Below are 24,794 nucleotides of genomic sequence, written 5' to 3' on the forward strand. Positions count from 1 at the left end.
GTATCTGACCGTTCAGTTTCGCATACATCTTGCACTAATACCTCGATTCGAACTGGTCGAGTTGTGTTGCTCAATGGCGAGTCACTTGTCACGGGTATTTCCATCTGAGCTCCTGTCGGCCCACCTTTGGTGGACCTCTGGGCTAAGGGCGCAAGGCCCTTAGAGCTCTAGTATATAGTACTTATAAATCTCTAAGGCTTATACCTTAAGGATTTATCTAATCTCTTAATAAATACCTATTTATCCTATATCTTAATTACCTATTTATAGTGCCCTTATAATTTAAATCCTTTATACTCTTCTTTAGAAAAAGTAGTTAATTTAAAATAAATAAAAGCTATTTTCTTTAATAAAAAAATAATACCTTGTTAAAGAAGATAAAATATTATACTTAAGAAAAGCTTAATAGTATTCTTATCTAAGACTAAAAGTAACCTAGCTCTAAAGTAAAGCCTAGCTACTTATATTAAAGATATAAAGAGCTTAAATAAAGAAAAAGAAACTTTTAAGTAAAAAGTAACTTACTTCCTAATAAAGAACTAGCTACTTAAAGAAATATATAAAAGCTTTTTAAAATAACTTTTAATTAAAGAAATAAGCTATATACTTTTTTCTAAAATATAGTTAGAAAGTAGTATTAATAAAGTTCTAAAAGTAATCTACTAGTTTAGTATTTTATAACTTTCTTAGGAATTACCTTTAAGAGTTTATATATAAGTAGCCCTACTAAGTAGTAAGTAGTATATTTAATTAATTTTAAATAAGCTTCTAAAAGAATAACTTTAAAGTACTAGCTTAAAATATATTATAATTCTAAAAAAATACCTCTAAGTTACTTTATAGTACTTAGGCCTAGAATACTCTACTACTTTAGTAGAGCTTTTCTAGTTAGTATCTAATATAGTAGAAAAGCTAATTAAGGTACTTAATATAGTAAACTTTAAGCCTAAATTAAGTATAAAATTCTACGTCTCTACCTTCTAATAAGTAGATTAGTAGGTTAAGAATATAGATATAGTATTTAAATATACCTAGGTACTAAAGGACTCTATAACTAGAACTTACTAAATAATAAGTACTATCTAATATAGAGTATACTAAGAATTAATCTAATAAAAGATTAATAAGAAAGTAATCTATACCTAGGCTAATATATATATAAAGAAGTAGAAGCTAGTATAAGACCTAGTTTTTATATAGTATAAAAACTACTTAAAGTTTTAAAACTTTAAATAATATACTAATAACTTAGTTAATATATTCTTACTATACCTAAACTATAAGAAATTTCTACTTTATTAAAGCTTCTTTAAGCTTATAGATAGTAGTATAAATAATAAGTTAAAAATCTTCTTAGTATAAGTAAAAGCTTTTAAGGCTTACTAATAAGAGATTTAGTATAATAAAGTATTAGAGACTATTACTAAATAGTTAAAGTTTAAGTAAGCTCTTTATAATATAGAGACTACTATAGGTATAAAGATAAAGTTAAAACTATTAAACTTTATAAAGCTTAAATAAATAGCTACTTCTTTAACTTAAAGTAGCTATAAGAAAAGATATAACTTTAAACCTTTAAGATAGTACTAGAACTAATCTACTAGTACTCTACTTTAGGTCTAGAACTAGAGTAGTAGATAAGTAGTAAATACTAGTAATAATTAAGATAATAAGAAGAAAAGTTAGTAGAAACTAAATTAAAAAACTAATACTAACTAACTCTAAGACTTAAAAAGCTAAGGCCTAGAAAAAGAGAAGCCCTAATTATAAATCTTTTCTAATTATAGCTAGGGCTAGAGTTAAAAAGAAAATAAACTTATATTAAAGTTACTATAATTCTGTAAAAGTTTAATAGGTCTATAATACTCCTCTATACGCTATATAACTTAGGCGTAGAGATTAATATTATTAACTAATATATAGTTAAAAAGAGAAATCTCCTCTATAATCTATTTTATTAAAAGCTAGTAGTAAGCTTTATTAATAGTAACTATTTAAATATTCTTAAACTATATAAACTTATACTTTTATATAGTAATATAAGAAGAACTACTAAAGAAGTAAGCCCTTAGATATTCTAAGTAGTAAACTTTATAGGTTATAACTTTATACTAGAGTACTCTTAGCTATAAAAGGCAGATCTAAAGATCTACTTCTTAATAGGTAAGTTTAAATAGTAGGTAGATAATACTAATAAAATTTAGTTACTTTTTATAAAATAACTACTAGATAATATAAGTCTAGAGAAAAGAGTATATATTCTTTACTCTAGTAATCTAGTATATAAGCTTCTATCTAGTAGCTAAAAAGCTCTATATAAGGAACTCTTATAAAAAAACCTTAGAATACCTATACCTATAAGTAGAGTATAACTAGAAAAAGATATAGTTTAAGATATAGAGTACTATTACTAAAAGAAGATTCTTTAGTTAAAGAATAAGTTCTTAGAAATTATTAATTATCTTTACTACTATATATAAAACTATCTAGACTTAGCCTAGCTACTAGAAATAATAGCCTATTAAATAGTTACTAGTATATATAATAAGAACTCTAATTAGGCTAAACTACCTTTAGGCATAGCTTATATCCTAACTAATAATATTAAGATAAATACTTTATATCTAGTAGTTAAAGATAATATACTTAATCTAAATAAATTAAAATTTATACTAAAGAAGCTATACTATAAGTAGCTTATATTTAGTAAGTATTAAGTAGATATACTTTAACTTAATAAAGAGTATAACTACTTTATTAACTTAAAGCTAAAGACTAAGGTTCTAAATCTCTTTATTTATAACTTCTTTAGCTATAAGCTAGAAATCCTATAGAACTACTTTAATATAGCTTAGAAGAAGAGATAGATCTATTTTAGTAAATTACTTATAGGTACTCTAATCCTCTTTATACTAAAAGCTAATAAGATAATAAGACTTTATATAGACTATTATAAACTAAATAAAGTTATAATTAAGAATTAATACTTTATCTTACTTATAAGTAAGATATTAAATTAATTATTAAAGGTAGCTATTTTTTTTAAGCTTAACCTCTATAAAGCTTATTATAGGCTATAGATTAGAAAAGGTAATAAGTAAAAAATAGCCTTTAAAATAAGGTATAGCTATTTTAAGTACCTAGTTATACTTTTTAGATTAGTAAATACGCTAGTAATATTCTAATTCTATATTTATAAAGCCTTAGGTAGCCTAGTAGATTATACCTATATAGTATATCTAAATAATATCTTAATCTACTCTAAGAATAAAGAAGATTATAATACCTATATTAAGAAGATTCTTAATAGGCTTATTAAGTAGAGCTTATACTATAAAGTAAGTAAATATATCTTTTTAATAAAATCTATAAAGTTCTTAGGCTTTATTATTACCTTTAGTAGTATAGTTATAGACCTAGTAAGAGTATAAACTATTAGAGAGTAGCTAAAACCTAAGAGATATAAGAATATCTAAGTATTCTTAGGTTTTATAAACTTCTATAAAAGATTTATCTATAACTACTCTAGTATTATATACCTACTAGTAGACTATATAATAACTACCTAGTCTTTAGTACTAGCTCCTATAGGAGCTAGTGTAGATAAAAAGAAAAAGAAAAACCTAAAGAAGACTTAAAAGGGTCTTATAAAATAGTATTAACTATAAAGTTAGCCTAATAAGGTTTATAAGGCCTTTTTCTTTATCTAATTAAAGTTTATAGAAGCTCTTATACTCTAGTACTTTAATTTAGTAAAGCTAGTAATAGTCTTAACTAATATATTAGACTTTACTATAGTAGTAATCTTACTTTAGCCCTAAATATTTAAGCTAGTAACTAACCTTTATTAAAAGCTAGTAGTATTCTAGAGCTATAAGTTTACTAGCCTATTAATTTAATAGTATATATATAATAAGAAGCTTTCTATAATTATAGAATTATTTAAGTAGTAGAAATACTACCTTAAATACGCTCTATTAATAATCTAAGTTTTTTCTAATTATAATAACTTTTAGTACTTTATAACTATAAAGGAACTCTCTCTTAAATAAGTATATTAGGTAGAAGAGCTAGCTTAATTTAACTTTAAAGTTAAATATAAGCTAGGACTAGAGAACCTAGCTAATAGTTCCTTAAGATACTCTAACTATATATAGGGCCTTATAGTTAGAGAATAATAGGTACTTTATAATATAATATTACTTATACTTTAATAGAAGCTTTAAATATAGACTCTTTAAAAGTTTAAAGCTTAACTAATTAATTAGGTAATTTTAGTAGAAAACTACCTTAAGAGTAGGCTAGTATAGCTTTATTAACTTTCTAAAATAGTTTCTAAATAGAAATTTTCTAATAGTAGTTTAGCTACTAGTAGTATACTACTCTTAGCTCTTAACAGCTTTTCTATAAGCTATAATAGTTAGAGTTAATCTAAATTATTTAAAGCTTAAAGGTAGAACTTTAATATAGCTATAGTATTAAACTATAAGCTTAATAATTAGGTCCTAGCCTCTATATACCTTATAAATAAAGCTGTATAAGAGAAAAACGCTTATATACTAGAAATTCTAAAATAGCTTTCTAATTTTATTAGATAGGTTTAAGAATAGGATAAGGCCTATCTTATAAATAAAGCGCTAGTAATATAGAGAGATAGTAAAGTAATTAAAAGTACTACTTTATAGAAAGTTAACTCTAGTAGTATTCTATATAGAAGTAGAAAAGTATAGATTCTTAATAATATTACTCTATACTAAAATATACTTATAAGAAACTATAATAATTCTATAAAAAGTTATTATAGAGTTAAGAAGACTAAAGATCTTCTTATAAGAAAGTATTACTAGCTATACCTTAAACTAGATATTTATAAATATATTAAAAGGTATACTACTTACTAGTTAAATAAGATTTAATAGTATAAGCTATAGAAGATACTAGTACCTTTCTTTATACCTAATATAGTATAGTAATATTACTTCTTAAACTTTATTACTAACTTACCTAAGTTAAAAGATAACCTAGGAAATATATATAATTTAATTCTAGTATTAGTAGATAGGTTTAGTAAGTATATTTACTACTTTTCTATAACTAAAATAATCTTATTCTAAAAAGTAGCTAAACTACTTCTTAAATAAGTATTCTTAAAATAAGAACTTCTAAATACTTTACTATTAAATTATAGCTTAGTATTTACTAGTTAATTCTAGTTAGATATATACTACTACTTTAAAATTAACTATTACCTAAGTATAGTATTTTACTCTTAGACTAATAGTTAGACTAAAAGGCTAAACTAGAAGCTTAAAATATACCTATATATCTATATAAACTATAAGTAGAATAACTAGGTTCTATTATTACTATATACTAAATATATATATAACTCTAAAGTATACTCTATATATAAAGAATACTCTATTAAAGTAGTATTTAAGTTAAACCTAAAAGGCTTTAATAAAATCTTAGATAAGTACTAGTTAAAGTAACCTTTTAAAGTCTAAAATAAGAATATAAAGGTACTAAAGCTTTACTAGTAAGTTACTAGAAAACTTACTTAATAATAAGAAATATAGAAAAAGGTAAAGTAAAGCCTTAAGTATACTTAGAAAAGTATAATAAAATAGTATAATACTAAGTACTTTAAGAAATACTATACTAAAGGTAAGTAAGTACTTCTCTAAGTAAAAAATATTACTACTAGGCAGCCTTTAAAGAAATTTAATACTAAATACTTTAGGCCTTTTATAATTATAAAGTATATTAGGAAATTAGCTTATAAACTAGTACTACTACTTTTTATAAAGTATATATATCTAGTATTTAATATATTATTACTTAAACTATAGCAGAAACTCCTTACTAAGAAGAGCTTCTAGCTAGGGCTTATATAACTTCTAAAGAATACTCTACCTAAAGATAAGTATAAAGTTAAAGGAATTATAGAATACTATAATACTACTACCTAAAAGTAAAAGTATAAAGTAAAGTAGCTAGGTTAGTCTAATAAGAATACTACCTAAGAACTACTTAAGAATCTTAATTACTATAATAAGATTCTCTAAGACTATCTAGTAAACCTATAAGATATATTTTAAGGTACCTATAAGCTACCTAAGAAATATAAGTAGAAGGTAAAAGCCTTACTAGATCTAGAAGTTAATAATTTACTAAAGTAAAAATAAAAATATCCTAGAAAGAATATTTAAAAGAAAGAAGAAAAAGAAAGCTAGAGCTATAGTATAGTAATTACTTCTAAAACTAAAATTATAAACTAGTATAAAATAATATAGGCCTTAGTAAAAATAGAAAATTATAATTATTATTTCTTATACTATCTAAAGAAACTAAAATATATATCTACTAAGAAAACCTTTATAGTTACCTATTAAAATACTATAAAGTTAGAACTAATACTACTAGAGTTATACTTAGCTATTAAAGAACTAAAGGAGCTAGTAGTAAAAGCTTTTCTAGAAATACTACTAGCTACCTTCTAACTAGAAGTATAGAAAGCTACTAAATAAAAATACTTTTAAAGTAATAGTAAGAATAGAATCTTTTTCTTCTTAGTATTAGAAATATTAGTACTATAGTAATAGAAGCGCTAGTTAATATTCTTAGAAGTACTATTATATAGAAAGTAAGCCTTTATAGGAGCGTAAATAATAATATTATTAAGATAATATAGGCTAGTAGTACTAAGACTTAACTAGAATAAATTAATAATAGAAAGATACTAGAATAATAGTAGACTAACCTTATATTACTTTAAGTTATACTAAGTAGAAACTTAATAAGCCTAACTAAAAGCTATAGTAGAAAAACTACTATTAGTAATAGTATAGTACTTAGTATAATTATACTTAAGGAAACTTTTATAATAAGCTTTAGTATAAGTATAAGTATTTACTTAGTTAGCCTATACCTAATTATTTATAAAGAGTATATTAGAGTTAGTAGTAAATATAAAGCTAGTAAACTTCTAAGTTTTATATAAGGTATACTTAAGGTAGTAGTTAAGAATATTAATAGTATAATAGAACTTAGGCAGGATTTATTAGAGTTAGTAATAGATAAGGTATAGATAAAATAGAATAGAAAACTTACTTTAGTATAACCTTTAGTCTTAGTATTAAAATAACTACTATAGATACTTTAACTAGCCTTATATTTATAGTATAGCTTATTACTCTACTATAGCTTAAAAAATAATATAATAGTACTATTAGAAAGGTACTTTTAAGAGGTAGTAGTAAGAAAGTTAATATAGCCTATATACTAGAAGTAAGTAAGAGTAAGCTAAGGAGCTATACTAGTAAAGAGCTAATAGATTTACTTAAGTAGAAATATATTACTAATATAGAAAAGTAGAAGTATAGTAAGTTAATAAAAAGAAAGTTATTATAGTAATATTAGAGTTATAAAGTAATATATAGGTATTTTATACCTATTTAGTATATATATATAGGCCCTTTAGAACTACTATAATACTATACTACTTTACCTTACTTTACGTATACTAATAACTATAAAAAGTTATTATAATATAAATAAATAATAAATACTACTTAAGATACTAGAACTACTTCTAGTAAACTACTTATAGAGAGCTAATAGACCTCTATAAAGAAACTATAGTTATAAACCTTATAAAGAGTATAATAGGTACTAATATTAAAGTAAGCGCTGCCTATATAGAATAAACCTTTAAGAAGGCTACTAGTAATATACTTTATAAAGATAATACTAGCCTATAAATAATTATATAAGTTAGTATAAATACTAACTATAATAAGAAAGTAAGTAAATAATAAATTATTATAAGTAAACTCTATATTAAGCTTTTACTTTATATAATTATATATTATAAAGCCTTTAGAATAGAGCTAAAGAAGTAATAGAGCCTAATAAACTATCTATATAGTTAATAGGTACCTAATAAGGTAAAAACTTATAAACATAAAGTTACTAATAATAATATATAATAAGTATAACTATACTTCTAAGAATTATAATCTAGGAATAATAGTAAACAGAACTCTCTATAGAGACCTAGTAGTTACTTATAATAAACTAGGCTATACTTACTAAAGTTATAAAAACTTAGTAATAAGAATATAGGCCTAGTATAGTAGGCCCTTAGGCTAGATCTAAAGACTAGCCTAGAGAAAACTTAAATAATTTAGTACTAAATTTCTTCTAAACTATTTTCCTTTTATAGAAGGTTTTTATAAAGTTTAATTAAGGTAACTATATAAATTAAATACCTATTTATTTACTTTAAAAATTCTAGTAGTTTAAGATAAACTATAAGAAGAGGAAAGGCTTTATTATAGGTATTTCTATCTAAGCTCCTATTAGCCTACTTTTAGTAAACCTCTAGGCTAAGGGCGTAAGGCCCTTAGAGCTTTAGTATATAGTACTTATAAATCCCTAAGGCTTATACTCTAAGGATTTGTCTAATCTCTTAATAAATACCTATTTGTCCTATATCTTAATTACCTGTTTATAGTGCCCTTACATTACTGCAGATTCTCTGTACCCTTCTATCTAATACAAAAAGGTTACACAAGAAGAAAGAGATAGAAGGTAGTGTAGAGAAAACTGCAGGGTTAATCATTCATATCTCTGCTGGACTCTCAACAACATTAACCTTACAGTATTATCGGATTATCAGGGTGCAAACATGCCCATCAAACTATATGCTCATCGCACGAGCCGCCTCCTCACTCGCCATAACACTCAGTTCTAGTCGCAAAATACTCCTTGCATATGGCGCTCTCCCTCTCCTCAGCTACTCTTCCAGTGGTAAGGCTGTGGCGGACGCATTACTCAAGTTCGGCCAGCGCCAAGTCTTATTCTTCTATTCACTTTTATTCAAACCCAAAAACAGTAACGACACAACCACGCTTTCACTTCACCCCCTTCTTGAAAACAGCAGCAATCCCTTGTCAACTCCTGGAAGAAGTTGCATACCCTTTGTAAGCTATGCGTCCTGCTGACTGCATCGGAAGCTTCAATTCTCTAGAACAACGGCGTATAGCGACCTTGGCAATGTAGACGGCATCTATCGTCAAATTTGGGAGCCGTTACTGGATCATACTAGATTTTCATTCCGAGAGATCCCTTTGAGCGTCTGTCCTTCACTTTCATGAGTGATATACCATTGGATGAAATGGGTTGTCCTATTCGGAGTCTATTGACAAACGACATCGTTATTGACTCTATTGAACAACACCGAGGTCGAAAACCTCATTTCGCCCTTACACCTCTCATGTATATCCCGAACTTAAATACAACACATCTTTTCATCTTTCTCAGACACCATCGACGGCAACTCGAACACAATCCATACAGTCATTTGGCCAAAGTCGATCTTCAATTCTCCAACTTGCACCATTCGTTCTACAATACTATCTGATTCGTCACTATGAGAATCAACGCCATCCTCGCGGCGACCATCCTCGCAGCCACCTCGGTCTCTGCGGCTGCCCTCCCAGTCCCCGAGGACGCGGTTGCTGTCCCTGAAGTCACCGAGACCACCGAGGTCACTGACGCCCAACCCACCATCCCCGAGTTTCCCAAGGACGCTTTCGCCGAATACTTCCCTGAGGGATTCGATCCCGCTTACTTCGACGAGGAGGACTTTGACGCCTTCCTTTCCAAGCGCGACGCCTCTCCCGACGCCGGAAAGGGCTTTGGTGGCTGGACCTGGCGACCATGGAGGCCATATGGCTCCCCGATCGGAAAGCGCGATGCTGAAGCTACAGCAGATGCCCAGCAAGGCTTTGGCGGATGGACCTGGCATCCTTGGAGGCCCTACGGATCTCCTATTGGCAAACGTGACGCCGCAGCTAGTGCCGACGCCCAACAAGGCTTTGGCGGCTGGACCTGGCACCCATGGAGGCCATATGGCTCCCCAATTGGCAAACGCGATGCCGCCGCCAGCGCTGAGGCTGGGAAAGGTTTCGGTGGGTGGACTTGGCGACCATGGAGACCTTATGGCTCTCCTATCGGCAAGCGTAGTGCTGAAGCTGAGGCTGATGCTCAACAAGGCTTCGGTGGATGGACATGGACGCCATGGAGGCCTTTTGGCTCTCCCATCGGAAAACGTGACGCGAACGCTGAGGCTGAGGCTGAGGCTGGGAAGGGGTTTGGTGGATGGACATGGACTCCATGGAGACCCTACGGTTCTCCCATTGGAAAACGTGACGCCGAAGCTAGTGCAGACGCCCAACAAGGCTTCGGTGGATGGACCTGGCACCCATGGAGACCGTATGGTTCTCCAATCGGCAAGCGCGACGCCAGTGCCTATGCAAAGGCATTCGCTGAGGCATACCCTGAAGCATGGGCTTCAGCTCAACCCGAGGCAGCTCCTGAGGCTCACGACGACTAAACCACTACTCTCGATATGACATCTATTGCGAACCAAAAAAAGGACGGCTTGTTTACTCGACTTTTCACTTCTCCTTGTTCGTCGGCCTCGAAGATCTTGTATATACATCTCGGACCGACGGACTTGTACCTGTTACACCCATATGCTCTTGAATATGCTGACCCCATTGGAGTCATGTTCCAGCGATAGTTTGGCAACTGCACAGAGTTGGCCGGTTTCTCCCACCATCAGCACACATCCAGGCTTTGTGAAGGATGTTTCCCCGACGACGGGAGGGTACCTGGTCTTTTTTCTCCCATATCTACCTACGCATCGAATGATATTTGTCTGCTCACGTTCCCGCGTCTCCCGTCAGCTCTGTGATTGATATCCGCGCGGCCTACTCTGAATCCGCAGATTCCACTCCAGCTAGTTGACTAGCCAGCTCGCATACAATAAGTCCCCCCTGTAGTACACTAACTGACAAATTGCCCCACCTCCCGCCTCACAAACGAGTTCACCATGCTTTTGTCAAATATCACGATGCATATGCTGACCTTCCTTGTTCCTGTCACATCACATCACATCACATCGCCGATCTCCCACTTCTAATTAAAATCTTCACATCCTTCGCTCCTTCGCTCCCGCGCTCTAGATAAACTCTCGTCTTGACAGCTGACATGCTTGCTACCCGCTTTGGTGTCTGCTCCCATATCACCGCCATGCGGGTAGCCGCTGTCATTCGCATGCTTGTGCTCTGTGTGCTGGTTGGGTCGGAGGTTGTGCTGGCACATGCTGTAGTGCGAAGAGATTTAGAGAAGTGATGGGTGAGCGAGAGGTGCGAGTTTGACTTGAAGGCAGGTCAGGACCTCCTACCCATCTGCGAGGGTTGCGAGAACAAAAGGCACATGCAAAAACAACAGGAGTGAAGAAGGTTCTAATTCATATAGTTCATTTAATTCGTTACAGCTGACTACCCCATGTATGCATTGCCCTCTCAACTCTCATCCCCACCCATCTGGTTTTCCAATCTGATGTAACGACAGCTTTTGAATAAAGTCATATTTGCCACCAAGATGCTCAACGATAGTAAAAGAACAGAAAGGTCCCATCCAATGCTCCTCCTCTTCCGTAGATAATATCCTAGTCATTCATTGCCCCATACATTTGTGTGTGCCCCATGCGTTACTCCCTGAACCTCGCGGTCCCGCTCAGCGTCCAGATCTTTATGATGGAAAAACAGTCGTAATATCAAGGTGCTAGAATTAGGGGAGAGGAGATATCGAACGCGGATAACATGCCAAGTAAAGAAAGTATGAAAGGGTATAATCGCGGCCGTTGTCAAGGAAATAGAAGACAGTGAAAACATAACGCAGAAACAAAACGCAGGAAAAAACGCGGAAACAAAAAGGAGCAGAATAATCTCTTGCGGACTGGTTGCACAAAGGCAAAGGAGGTTGAACCAACGAGGTGGTCGAGGATCATCCAGTGATCACTCTGTACCCGTTGGTTCTTTTCTTGCCACCGCTTCACATGTCGGCACCGTTGACGTTCACTTCGTACCCATCGTTCTTGGCCTTCAAAGCCTTAGCCAGCATAAGCTCGCGCATCCAGTCGATGCGCTCATCGCGGCCTTTGACAGCGAAGTGGTGTATCTTGCCGTTGGGCATGACTCTCTTAACATCACTCTTAGTGGGAGCGGCAGGAACGAGCTGAAACTCGAATGCAGATGCTGCCATACTATCCTTCTCTTTCTGGTGGCTCGAAGAGAGCTTCAAAGCACGCAGCTTAGCGGAAAGCTTGTTGGAAGCGAGGGACGAGCAAGCCACAGCATACTCGTCGACATCGATTGTGTGCAGTGCTGACGAGGTGGGCAGCTCATTGGGATGCATGGCTAGCGTTGTGCCCTGGAGACGGAAGTGGTGGTCCTCCCATTCGTGACGCAAAAGTCGGGTGCGGCGCTTCTTCATCCAGCCATGGTGATTCACGCCGTTGTACGAGAAGCCACCTTTGAGTGGCACAGACGGGACCTCTGCCATCTCGGCAACTACAGGCATGGCAACTCGGACAGGTGACGACTTTGCACTGTCATCGGAAAACTGTGTTCCATGAAGAGTGTCATCATCCGATTGAGGACCCAATGGGCTGAACACCTGGCCTTCATTAAGCGCCGGCAAGGGTAGGGAGGGACGTCTTCGTTCTTGACGGGATCCAGCCCTTTGGAGTTGGACCTTGTATTGCATGTTGGGTGGCACCGACTGACTTGTGTCACGAGACACAGGGGGTAATGGCACGGCCGTTACGGGTACGTCCATTTCGGACATTGGTGTACCAAATCGGTAAATGCCACCTGGCGAGGCTGTCCTACATGGCGAGAATGTAGTGTCCGGTGCAACGTACGAGTTCGCTGGAATGGCGTTGCGTGGGTTGCCGTAAGGCTGGGCAGACATGGAGCGTGCCACTGGAATTGTAAGTTTGGGAAGACTTTTGAGGTTATAATGCGGGGCTGGCATGAACTCCGGAGGATGCAGGAGAGGGGTGGAAACATTGAATGGGTCGAAGGACTTTGTCGTGTGTGCCGAAGTCGACGCAGAGAAAGCTGAAACCTGTGGGTAGTGCTGATGCTGTGGTATCACCAAGTGTGGCCGACTAGGGAACATCTCCCTAGGAGGTGTCGGGGGTGCTTCGATAGGTGTTGCACTAGCATACGGCTGATCGACGCCCTGGAGGGTAAGGAAGTGTCGCACATTGTCCTGAGGGTCGCGGTGCTCCAACTTTTGGAGCATGCCTTCCTGGAGGTTGAAGTCGGGTAGTTGGCTGGGTCCTAGCAAGTCTGACGATGCTACCACAGATGGCACCACGACAGATTGTTCTGCATCCGAAGTTGGACGATGGACGTTCTCGACGGCCCGATATGCTGTCCGGGCGTTGCCTGGGTCTCCTGCGATGAAGATCTGGCCACCCTTTTCTGGAGAAATTGGAAACCCATGCTCCTCTTGGAGTCTGGCAAGTTGACGTTGCTGTTTCCTGTACTTGGCGCATCGTTCCCCCTTTGCACATGTGTGTGGCTTTGGAAGTAGTTGCTCGATGGCCACAATAGAAACCGACTCTGCAGGAGTGATCAAGTCGTCTGCTGGGTTCTTGTTTCGTCGGCCTCTCCGTCGGCGACCGCCTCCGGGAGTGATTGGCGTCATCAAGTCATCGCCATAATCACCAGCGCCCCGTGGCTTGTCACGACGTCGACGATCCCGGTTCTTGCTTTTCGATCTATTTCCCGCCGCCGAGCATGGATGGTCAAGATCCTCGAATGGGGTTGGTATGGGCGCCGGTGCAATTGGAGAAACCAACCCATCTAGTGTACGCAGGGAGTCGATTTGGTTCCACAATTGATGTCGTTTCCCGAAGGACTCAATTTCCAACTCTTTCAGATCATCGAACTGCAGATCGAGCAACACAGCACCGGTAATATCATGAACAGCAAACTTGTCAATGACTTCGTTCTCGAATCCATTTTGGTACATCCAGGTAGCCACGTCGCGTGAGCTCCAAGCGCGGACTTCAGCGTTGTCGAGATGGGCTACTGCCGAGGCAATGTTATTGTACTCACTCTTTGGGACTACCGTCGCGGGCGTAGCCTCTCTGAACGAGGTCTGGAGTCGGAGGGGAGTCTCTCTTGGCAATAGTGGTGACATTTGCAGGGCATAGTCGAAGTCGTTGGAGGATTGTGAGGTACGAAATAGATGTGGCCCTTTGGGGCCTTCGACTGCTTTTGGCAGATACCATTCGGCAAATTGGGGTCGTTGTTCGATCTCTGGTGTGTGGACCTCTTCAAAGGTCGATATAGTTGTCTGACTGCGTCTGTTGTCGCTCTATTGGCCGTCAGTGAAGCACGTCAAACGTTGCAATTCAAACTTACAGACGAGCCACTGTACTCCTCGAATTCACTTGAGTCATCTTCGTCTTCGATGTCTGTATACGCAACGCTGATATATGAGACGGGACGTTCTAATGACGACCGGGGTGCCAGAGTAGAGGAATAGAATGATTGTGGTGTCCCCTTCTCAAACATCTCCATACCCGGCTCAAGGGCTGTGAAGGGTGTCATGGCCTGCTAGAAGAATGTCAGCATCGACTACTCAACTGATTCAGGGTGATGTCCGACATACCATGATCACGGTTTGTGGTATGTACACGCTCAGTGGCAAGGAATACAGTTGTTCAACGATGGTCTAACAACGATTCCGAACGAATGTCTCGAGCATGGCACGTACACTGTAGCAACACGACTGTCAAAAAACGGAGAAGGACCCCTTCGGGTGGAGGGCGCTTGTAAGTCTTTTTGTAGAAAGTTGTGGACAGCCGTTGATAGCGGAGCCTCGAGGTGTGATATTATCAACGTCTGCTGCAGAGGCAGCACACTACAGGCATAGCTCGTCCACTGAGGGGTCTCGAGTCTCAGAGACACGTCTTCTCCGCCAATCCGCACCCGGAGCTTTCCGCCCGCATGCTGGTCAAAGTGAGGCCGGCGCTTGTACAGCAGGATGAGCGAGGGCATGAACGGGCGCCCATTCGCTGCCCTTGAGATTGGAGCAAGTGCTAATTATGCCCTATCGGGAGGGATAATTGCCATTAATATCGCGGAGCATAAGCCACATGCACGCTACCGATATACAAGGTCTTCAGGGTCTGCACTTGGCCACGCTCGCTTCGGCACGCGCGGAATGGCCCACAATGAACGGCAAGATGTCCACATCTTCTCGGTCAGCCTGAGATTCGTGGTCGCTTTGCCAGACGATCATCGTGCATGTGGCTGTCGAGTAGTTACACAGCGCAGATCCGTCTTGCCGATGCCGTACACTTACGTACGTACATGCCGAGTCCAACGACGCAAAATCGCACTGGCGGTGTCGTCAGCCCCACTGTCAGATGACTCTTCCTTGGGCTTCAATTCAGGACCAGCGGCGATGGCTCGGGCTGTGAGGCTATTTGGCCGACCAGAGAGAGGCTGGGAAGTATGCCAAGAGCAAGACTCCCTCGGATGTGCCGAAGCGATCACAAGCCACAATGCAGCACGCGATATTGGAAACAGGCCCATCACACACTGCGGACGGCTACTTCCAGCCATGCACGCCACAGACGGGTAGTTGTGCACAGAGACCGTTGTCGTCACCTTCTCTAACTTCGCCTTCCCACTCCCAACCTCACGCCTCGTCGAATCCACCACCTCGCGTCCCGCGTGCGACCTGGGCTGTTGGCACCCGTGGGCTGCAAAGTCGATTCAATTCAGAAGCCACCCAGAGTCGACCATGACTCTACTCGATTTTGCCACAACAACAGACCACATGCTCTGTCGACCCTTGTCCGCGGTCGCGAGAGATGGCAGAGATGGCAGAGTTCACCGTGAAGGCCTCATCAACCCAGGTCGAGCTGAGGGCCAACGAAGTCGCACAGGACTGCCACATTTACTCCCCGTGACTGAGTATTCCTGCGGTTTCCCGTTGAGATGACCCTCTTGGTCTCCATATGCTCCGCTACTTACCACGATGGACCCTCAAAGCGTGATTGTTGAGGGCGAATCAGACCGCAGGCATGGCTTTCGACTACCACACTACCAAACCGCGACCAGGATAAGCATTAACCCGAGTCCACTTGTACAGTCTGGCCCAAGAGACGGTGAGAGTCGTCTGTCGTGCTACCCAGAACGATGCGTTTTTTGCGAACACGGCGCCGACAGAGTGGTGCTGTGCTGTTCGGTCGAAAAGGCAGACTTCGGAGGGTCGTCCAGTTCTGCATCGGTTCCGCGAGTGGCAAGCACCGAACTGGCCGGCCCATCGTCATCATTGCGGTTTGGTAATGTGCTGTTGGCAAAAGCTGTCCAGCAACTGTTCGTTTCGTGATGCTACTTTCCGTCATGCGATGGGGGTAGGTATGACATTCTGCAACTCACAGCTTCAACGGCAAGTAGCCTGCAGCTTGTACCGAGTTCAACACTGCAAACACAAATTCATGCTCTCAGGTGAGCGATCCTTCCGAGGAGGTACCTATCTACAGCCATTCGCGGACTATAGAGTATTGACTACGTTTGTCGGTAACCAATGGTCAATTAGAGCGGAGAACATGCCCAAAAGGGAGTTACTCTTTCTACGGAGCAACTCTGGCATAATCGTACTAATTATGTGCAACTCCTCGAACTCAAATGGTCAATTAGCGGTCTATACTTAGGAGCACTGCACGCAATCGCAGCCGAATCTACTCGTGCGCATGTAAGCTAGCTCATCACGTCCTTCCATTGGATGGCTATCTGCCGCTAAGGAAAGCTTGTTCTGCAAAATCCAACTTCCAACAACATGCATGTGGACCACTCAACGTGCACCCACGTCGTCTCTTCGCTTCTGCATACTAGCCCGACCCATCACACGATAATCGACTTTCGCGTAGCTCGGAAACTCTCATCGATGGACCTGCCGCCTTTGGTCGGCCATGCGGCCTCTCTTTTCGTTCGCGTAACTAGCTCGTTGGGCAAATCCGCGGTGGAAATGATTACGACAACTCGAAAGGGAATTGGACCATAGCCGTGGTCTGCAGGACGCAGTTCAACGCCCCGACGTTGTGGTCTTACTTTGCACAAACGAATAGATTCGAGAGATGGCCGCATATTTCGGTGCCACGAGTCGATATGCATTCCTGGAACCCAACACCGATGCAGGCACCAAATTCATGCTCCAATGCCGTGGACGCCCACATCTTACCTCTTCACATGCACCAGCGATCTCCAGAACAGAACTAGCAACGTCCGGGCCGCCCATCTATCAGCCGCTGCAAGTATCTCCTCGCGACATGCACTCTGATCTTAGGAGGTTGGAGGTGAATGCGAGCTAAGACGTGGGTACGTCCCGCAAAGTTTACTCGATGACAAGGTTGATTTGGCCTAGGGTCTAAAGAAGATAAATTAGCATGCTATAGTCAGTGTGCGGGGCCCCTAACCGATCGATAGCCGTTCAGACATGCACCCCTCTCGCGCTCGGTGCGGCAGCTGGCTGGAGCGCGGCGGGTAAAGTAAGCCCCAAAATAGCTCGGGATCGAAAAGACCCCAAAATGTCGACATCTGCCTACAGGTTGAGATATCCTGACCAATAGACGTCGAGTACCCACTGCATGCATGGCGTTGGCAATTCATTCCCGTTGGACGGTTCCTCCTGACCACCCGGTCTGATAGCAGAAAATCCAATAATAGATCGAGTAGTTTTTGCTATCATTGCACCATTTGTGGCACTTTAAAGGTACATAACTATGTCGGTTGTCCCTCCAGGAAAGGAATATCACATAATTTGGTTGCGCTCCTTCTCTCCACTTCGAAGTCCGCCGGTCGAACTTCAAGTACCTGTCTTTAATTACACACAGCCCGGTCGAACCCTGCTATCCTGTCCCTTTTGCATTGTCCCGTTGCGCGTTAGTCATTTTTGCCGCATTGTTTACTAGCTTCGATATACATACCACACCTCTGGGCCCTAGTACATGAACTGTCCATGTCTTCCTCTTCCGCACCCACATCTGTTGGCAAACAGTCTGCAACTATGGTGGGAACAACAAATGCTGCCAATGCAGCAAAGCAAGCCGCCGCAAAGATGCATCGCCGCTCACGAACAGGTAAGAGTTACCCTTCGAGTCTTTATGCAGGGATCCCGCGCTTGGACAGTCAGCTAACGGGAGCTCTACAGGGTGCTTCACATGTCGCTTGCGACGAAAGAAGTGCGATGAAGGAAAGTCTTCCTGCCGCGCCTGCAAACATCTTGGTCTCAAATGTGAATACAAAAGGCCGATGTGGTGGAGCAACAACGAGCAGCGACGAGGCCAGAAGGATCACATCAAGAACATAATCAAGCGCACCAAGCTCAACGAGAAGAGTGCGCAAGGAGTTCCGATCGGCACCAACACTCCACCGAGCCTCTGCCACTCGATGCAAACCGCAGACACCTTTTCAGACGGAATCGCATGCACTCGTGCGCAGTCTGTCGATTCGCAGAACTCTCTGGACTACAACTTCAATCCCACGCCCGACTTTTACAACTCGTCAATGCCCCCGCCAATGTTTGCACCATCTTTTACCCATCCTGGACACTTTGCACCGTACGAGATCGACATCAAGACTGAAACTCAAATGTTCATCAACGACATCCCCACACGGCGAGACTCCACAATATCTACATTTAGCCACTATCAAACACCACCCGCTGTAGGACATGCATACCCGACTGACAACTGGGTACAACAAGATTACTTCGAGAGCCGCCGAGAGTCTTTCGCCGAGGAACCACTTGACTTTCCTGCCTTCGAATTTGCTCATGGTTGCTTCAGCCCCTCACACCAACCCATGATACAAGTCGAAGAATGTGATCAGCATCTTCTTACTCACTTCATTGAGAACGTCATGCACACGGTTTATCCCGTTCTTGAGGCAAACCAGGCTGGCTCTGCCCGCGCGGATGTCATTCTCCCAGCACTTGAGACCAACAAGGCTTACCTACACTGCTGCCTGAGTGTTGCTGCTTTGCACATGAAGACTACTCAAGGCCTCCAGGGAGACGAGATCGACAACGACATCTATCGAAACCGCTATGCTACCGTCCAACAACTCACCGACTCGCTTTTCCGTGACAACGATCATGCACAGACCCTTGAAGCTACTCTTGGTATGATTTTCTTCCCGTGCTCGGTCGGACGGCTCGATGATGGTCTCCCTGATATTCCATGGCACCAGCACTTCCTGGCAGTTCAGAGTCTCGTCCACAAGCTCGAACTTCCAGCACAAATGGTCGCTCTGAACGGACAGCCACACTCCCAGCCTCCTTTCAACATGACACTTACTTCTTGGATCGACATCCTCGGTGCAACTATGTTGGGCAGAACGCCATCCTTTGCCGACACCTACAGGGAGAAGCTTATCGCCGATGCATCCTCTGGCCTTGCAGAGCTCATGGGCTGTGAAGATAGGATCATGTACTTGATTTCGGAGATTGCCTGTCTCGAGGCGCTCAAACTTGAGAACATGGATGATGTGCAATTGTGCCAGCACATCCAGCTTCTCGGCGAGCAAATTAGCTTAACAGAGCCACCACATGGCGCGCTCAACCACGCATATTCGGGGACCGGAGAGATTCTCCCAAGGCAACTCCGCAAGAACATGACTGCAATCTATCGCCTAGCCGCCCGCATCTACCTTTGCAGCCTGGTTCCTGACTACGACCGAACGCAGCCGACCAACGTCAACTTGGTGAGCGCGCTGAGCAAGGCAATGGAGTACATACCTGCTGGTCCTCACGGGTTCGATCGCTCCCTTGTGTGGCCTCTCCTAGTGGCTGGATCAGCTTCACTGCCAAGCTCCAGCTTCCGCAACATGTTCTCGGACCGCGCCCTCCAGTTGGGCGAGTCCTCAAACTTTGGTTCCTTTGGAAAGATGAAGGAGCTCCTGAGTGAGGTTTGGCTGATTAACGACGACAACCTCGCAAAGGGCAACAAACAGAGTGTCCACTGGCGGGACACGATGCATCAGAAGGGCTGGGACTTTTTGCTTATCTAAAAAGTCCTGCCTTTCTGCTGGTTAGCATCCTGGTCTGTTTTAGCTACTTTGCGACTACACTCCTTCTTCGTCAGAGCCACCCGCACCTAACTTTCGCTATATTCCATCAAAGCATTTGCTCATTTCTTTGCATATATTACATTCTCGCTTTATACCCACTTTGTAATTTTCTATTACAGCCCTTCGGGAGCTAGACAGCATTCATACGGCGCGATAACATCGACTGAGTGGCATTGGAGGAGCATCATGGTGATGATATTACGGCTGACTCGATGTCCTGCCTTTTCTGGTGGACATCTTGAGACGATTTGGAAGCTAGTGCAGCTCCCACATATTTTGTATAGTAGTTTGATAGGATTTCCGCTTGAGCCTCAAGGCCATGCCGAAGAGACATGAGTTCGAGTCGAATCGAAGTTGAATACACATTTTCGAGCTGCACCGAAATACTTCTTATTGCATTTGTGAACGATTGGCTGGTTCGAGTTTCCACAACATGAGGCGGGGTTACCGCATCCGACAGTAACGCTCGTTCTAAATTTAGCAAAGACATACAGACTAAGACGATATGGATGTCGCGCCTCGACACACCTAACTCGCACGACGTTCTCTTGCCGCTTTTCGACATCTGGACAAAGTCTTGTCGGGTCACTGCAGCCGCATGCGACTGCTAATCTCGTTGACGTTGTTGTTGTTGGCATAGCGCTTGACCCGTGTCCCCACCCTCTGAGCTCTATACAATGACTTCTCAGGCCAGAGTTCCGTTCACCTCTGTAGACACATCGATAAGTCAGCCGCTCAAGGACGAGGTTGAGTCGCCGAGCATCTCCAGCACAAATGCGCTCGCCCGCTACGAATACGACCATGCCACCACAGATGGCACCAAGATCCTCATGGTAGAATGGGAGGACGACGACACAACACGAGGGGTGCGCGGAGACTGGCATATATCTTGGGAAGGCAGTACAAGGGTTCTCCCCACGGATGATCAGTCTGCCAACGATGTCAATCGCATGTACTTCCTCCTGCCTCCAGGAGTTGCAGTGCCTACGAGCGTGACACTCACACACAGACCGGAGGACACCGACAAGGCGCCGGTGGTGTGGAACACCAACCCGTTGCCTGCCATTTTCCCGCCCGAGTTAGGGGCATCAGCACGCGCGGCGGGAAAGAAGGGTGTTTTGCATACCATATGGGCGAAGAAGAGGTTACAAGTGCTGCAGAAGGAGATCGCGGCCGAGTCACGAAACAACATTGAGGGTATTGGCTATCTGATGGCGGTTCAAGAGAAAGATTGGATTGAGGAATCTTTTGGCGTGAACGCAAAACCAGCTGGTCTCAACATCTCGCTCGCGCAAACAACAGTGGCACAGCCAAAGGGTCCTACAAGTCCCAGGACACCCGGCGGAGGACGGCTGATGGAAAAGCTAGCCGGCCTGAGGTTGGGCACAAACGAGAGGGATCTCACACCAAAGTCAGAAGGCAACGGCGGCATGCCTCACCTGAACCCTCTGTCGCCAGAGACTTCCGACGTAGCCGTTTCGTCTTTCGCTATCTTCAAAGGTGCGAACCCCTCTACACTTGCAGCCAAGCCTCCGCAGCAGCCCCAGCCATCTCAAGCAGCACCTCGCAAACTTGCAGCTCAAGCCCCGCCGCCTTCGATTGTTGCACAACAGGGCTCGGGCATGGGCTCTCTTAATGCATTGTCAGCTCCGGATCCGAGCTTCCAGTCTCGAGGCCTGTCATTACCCTCAGAGAGTGATGACAAGGATGACGAGCTTTTTGCGCTGCCCCTCAGTCCGAGGAGTCCCGAGCTTGGGACGAGTCCGTTCTCGTTTGCGGGGAATGACACGTCAAAATATCTGAAAGGGGAGAGTGCCACATGAGGGTTTGTGTTAGATGCGATTGGTGTCTCAAGGTCTCAAGATGGATAGTTCAAGGTTTGCAAGAACGCTGGCTTGTGCACGGATAGATGATGCCTAAGCTACCTGCCATTTGCAAGATTAACCTACGGTATGTGAATATAGGGAGATGGAAAGAAGTACTTTGAATTTATACACGCGAATGCAAACCTTCCGCACTTGAACTCACGAACTCAACCAATCTTGAGATTTGCCTCGAGCCACATATTCAGAGTACCTATCAATACAATTTCCTTCTCTCACAAGCATGATATCTTATCCATGTCGACGCAGCAGATGCATACTTGACATCACGTGATTGCGACACCAGATCACGCTAGTTGACGAAAGTGGAACCTGCGACACGGCTCCCGTTGCAAGCTTCCCAAGCTCATCTTCGCAAAGCTCTCACCACCCTTCATTTCGCAGCGACGCAACCCCCTTCTCTTCGCATAAACTCACCGAATACCTCGACGCGTATCTAGCTCAACGCGACATAATGCTGGCAACTGGGCGCGGCAGCATCGCACAGGTGCACTACACTGGCGAGGAGGCTGCAATTGAAGTCAAGAAGCTCCTCGACGCGGTTGTGAGTGTTGAACTACCTTGAGTAGCTGCGCACATACTGACGGCTCTCAGGTTGAAAACGAAGATGATTTCGAAAAGTGGGAGGCGCTCGTTGCTCGCGCGTCTGAACTCGAGGGCGGCGTCACTCGAAACTCTAGCCCCTCAGCAATCGAACTTGTGCGCAATGTTTACGATTGCTTCCTCACCAAATTCCCGCTCTTCTTTGGATATTGGAAGAAATACGCCGACCTTGAGTTTGCGATAGGCGGCACCGAAACGGCTGAAATGGTGCGTGTTCCTGGCGAGCGCCCTACTGTAAATATGACTGATTGTATGTTAGGTGTACGAGCGCGGCGTGTCCTGCATCACTCCTTCAGTTGATCTATGGGCCAACTACTGTTCTTTCAAGATGGACACATCCCATGACAACGACATCATCAGAGAGTAAGTTTTGCCTTTCTTCCCCGATTCTGAAACTCAACTCGCATCCTAGCCAGCTGCGAGGACCCTGCAATGCGGCAGTGCGTGTTCACACATGATCGAGTGTCGCTGGATGTTATTCGTCACGCCGTTCTGTTGCCCTTCACTCTACCCTCTGCATCCCGACGAGCTCATTGCGCGTTATCGAAGTTGTTGGAAGTCGATGGTCTAGCTCCCGTTCAGGGACGGTTTAGTCTCTCTGCAAGCCCGAACTCCTCTCTACCTCTCCTCCCTCCATCGTCTTAGCACATACTAACAACGTAGACTCTTCGAGCGCGGTGCTCATTTTGTAGGTCTCGATTTCCAGAGCCATCCATTCTGGGACAAGTACATCGAATTCGAGGAGCGTATACAGGAGCCTGCCAACGTCACCAAGATCTACACCCGCGTCATTCTCCTACCCATATATCAATTTTCTCGTTATTACGAGAAGTTCTCCGTGCTGCTTGGCTCGCGACCGATCGAAGAACTTGCAGAGTCTGAGATACTCGAGACGCTGAAGAACGCAGCTCAGCTTGAGAACCAGGGACAACCCGAGAAAGCGCCGCTTGAGATCGAGCGACAGCTGCGTCAGAAGATTCACCAATACTATTACGACTCATATACCCGTACACAGCAGGAAGTACAGAGCCGTTGGAATTTTGAGCAGGCTATTAAGAGGGCCTATTTCCATGTCACAGAACTTGAAGACGCAGAACTCGACAACTGGCGCAAGTACCTCGACTTTGAAGAGAAACAGGGCGACTTCCAACGTGTTTCTTTCTTGTATGAGCGTTGTTTGGTCGCTTGTGCGCTTTACGACGAGTTCTGGCTGCGTTACGCACGCTGGATGTTTTCACAGGGTAGAGAGGAGGACACCCGAATCATCTACATGCGGGCCAGCTGCATATTCGTGCCAATCTCAGCGCCCACAATCCGCCTCAATTGGGCTCGGTTCGAGGAGAAGCTTGAGCGCATTTCAGTCGCTCGTGATATTCACACCGCCATCCTGGAACAGGCACCTGAACACATCGAGACTATCATCTCTCTAGCTGGAGTAGAGCGACGACACGAAGGCAATGACGCTGCTGTGCGCCTGTTAGATGAATACATTGGGCAACACAACAACCACATCGGTGGCGTTTTGGCTTCTGAGCAAGCGAGAATCCTGTGGCAATGCAAAGGCGCTGTCGACGAGGCTCGCCAAGTCTTCAAAGACAAGTATGAGAAGTTCCTCGACTCTCGAGACTTCTGGTTCAAATACCTGCAGTTTGAAGTTGGACAACCTTCTTCTGATCAGGAAGAATCTCACAAACGCATAAAGGCTGTTCATGAACTGATGCGCACCAAAGGCCGCTTCTCTCCAGAGACATCAAAGGAGCTGTCACACTGTTACATGGAGTATTTGCTCAACCGCGGGGGCAAAGACGCAGCTGAAGAATACATGCTGCTGGATAAGGAAGTCAATGGGTATGTATTATCTGCTAAGAGCGTCCCTTCTCTCCCCCTCCCCTCGAAACGAAAAGGAAAAGGACAGCCTCACGCCGCAGCAAACAAGCGTCAGCGCTTATAGACTGCTCTTGATATTGCCAATATCATAGAGCTAGCATGTACCTCGACTTCCGGTCGTCATACCATCATTGCCCTCGCCGTTTTCACCTTCCCACAAGCTTTGTTTGTTAGTTCTTCTGCATTTACATGACAGCTAGCGAAATGTAATTTACCACCATTCTCTTCTCTGTAATGAGCTTGCTGACATTGGTGTTTCGAATCTATAGATCAAAGCAGGTCGAAGATAACGCAACCATCATTCCTGTCCTTCCCACGAAGCCCAGTCATCGGACTCGCTATTAGGTGTTGCAGTCAGAAGGTATGTGTGATACAATCACTCTGTTTAACACGATCCCCAGTG

At 42.1% G+C, this 24,794-nt stretch overlaps 5 protein-coding genes across 5 annotated transcripts; 4 read left to right on the forward strand and 1 right to left on the reverse strand.

Moving 5' to 3' along the window:
* Positions 1-9,436: 9,436 nt before the first annotated feature.
* Positions 9,437-10,312, forward strand: P153DRAFT_271242 (uncharacterized protein; the record flags this gene model as incomplete). The annotated part of the gene is made up of 2 exons (XM_033662903.1): positions 9,437-9,582; positions 9,865-10,312. Coding segments are annotated over 2 exons (594 nt in total), but the record flags the coding sequence as incomplete, so codon positions are not given.
* A 1,598-nt stretch (positions 10,313-11,910) lies between these two features.
* Positions 11,911-14,550, reverse strand: P153DRAFT_353447 (SAM and PH domain-containing protein; the record flags this gene model as incomplete). The annotated part of the gene is made up of 3 exons (XM_033666439.1): positions 11,911-14,250; positions 14,298-14,492; positions 14,548-14,550. The coding sequence occupies 3 exons, from the start codon at positions 14,548-14,550 to the stop codon at positions 11,911-11,913; spliced, it is 2,538 nt and encodes an 845-aa protein (XP_033528664.1).
* A 3,405-nt stretch (positions 14,551-17,955) lies between these two features.
* On the forward strand, positions 17,956-19,958 carry P153DRAFT_281108 (uncharacterized protein; the record flags this gene model as incomplete). Its single annotated transcript, XM_033663126.1, has 2 exons — positions 17,956-18,028; positions 18,100-19,958. 2 exons carry the CDS (start codon positions 17,956-17,958, stop codon positions 19,956-19,958), a joined length of 1,932 nt encoding a protein of 643 aa, XP_033528665.1.
* A 737-nt stretch (positions 19,959-20,695) lies between these two features.
* Positions 20,696-21,841, forward strand: P153DRAFT_353449 (uncharacterized protein; the record flags this gene model as incomplete). The annotated part of the gene is made up of 1 exon (XM_033666440.1): positions 20,696-21,841. The coding sequence occupies one exon, from the start codon at positions 20,696-20,698 to the stop codon at positions 21,839-21,841; it is 1,146 nt and encodes a 381-aa protein (XP_033528666.1).
* A 514-nt stretch (positions 21,842-22,355) lies between these two features.
* On the forward strand, positions 22,356-24,455 carry P153DRAFT_372724 (uncharacterized protein; the record flags this gene model as incomplete). Its single annotated transcript, XM_033669415.1, has 4 exons — positions 22,356-22,445; positions 22,496-22,711; positions 22,764-22,867; positions 23,168-24,455. The coding sequence occupies 4 exons, from the start codon at positions 22,356-22,358 to the stop codon at positions 24,453-24,455; spliced, it is 1,698 nt and encodes a 565-aa protein (XP_033528667.1).
* Positions 24,456-24,794: the final 339 nt, after the last annotated feature.

Source organism: Dothidotthia symphoricarpi (genome assembly GCF_010015815.1).
Source record: "Dothidotthia symphoricarpi CBS 119687 unplaced genomic scaffold P153scaffold_2, whole genome shotgun sequence".
Taxonomy (NCBI): domain Eukaryota; kingdom Fungi; phylum Ascomycota; class Dothideomycetes; order Pleosporales; family Dothidotthiaceae; genus Dothidotthia; species Dothidotthia symphoricarpi.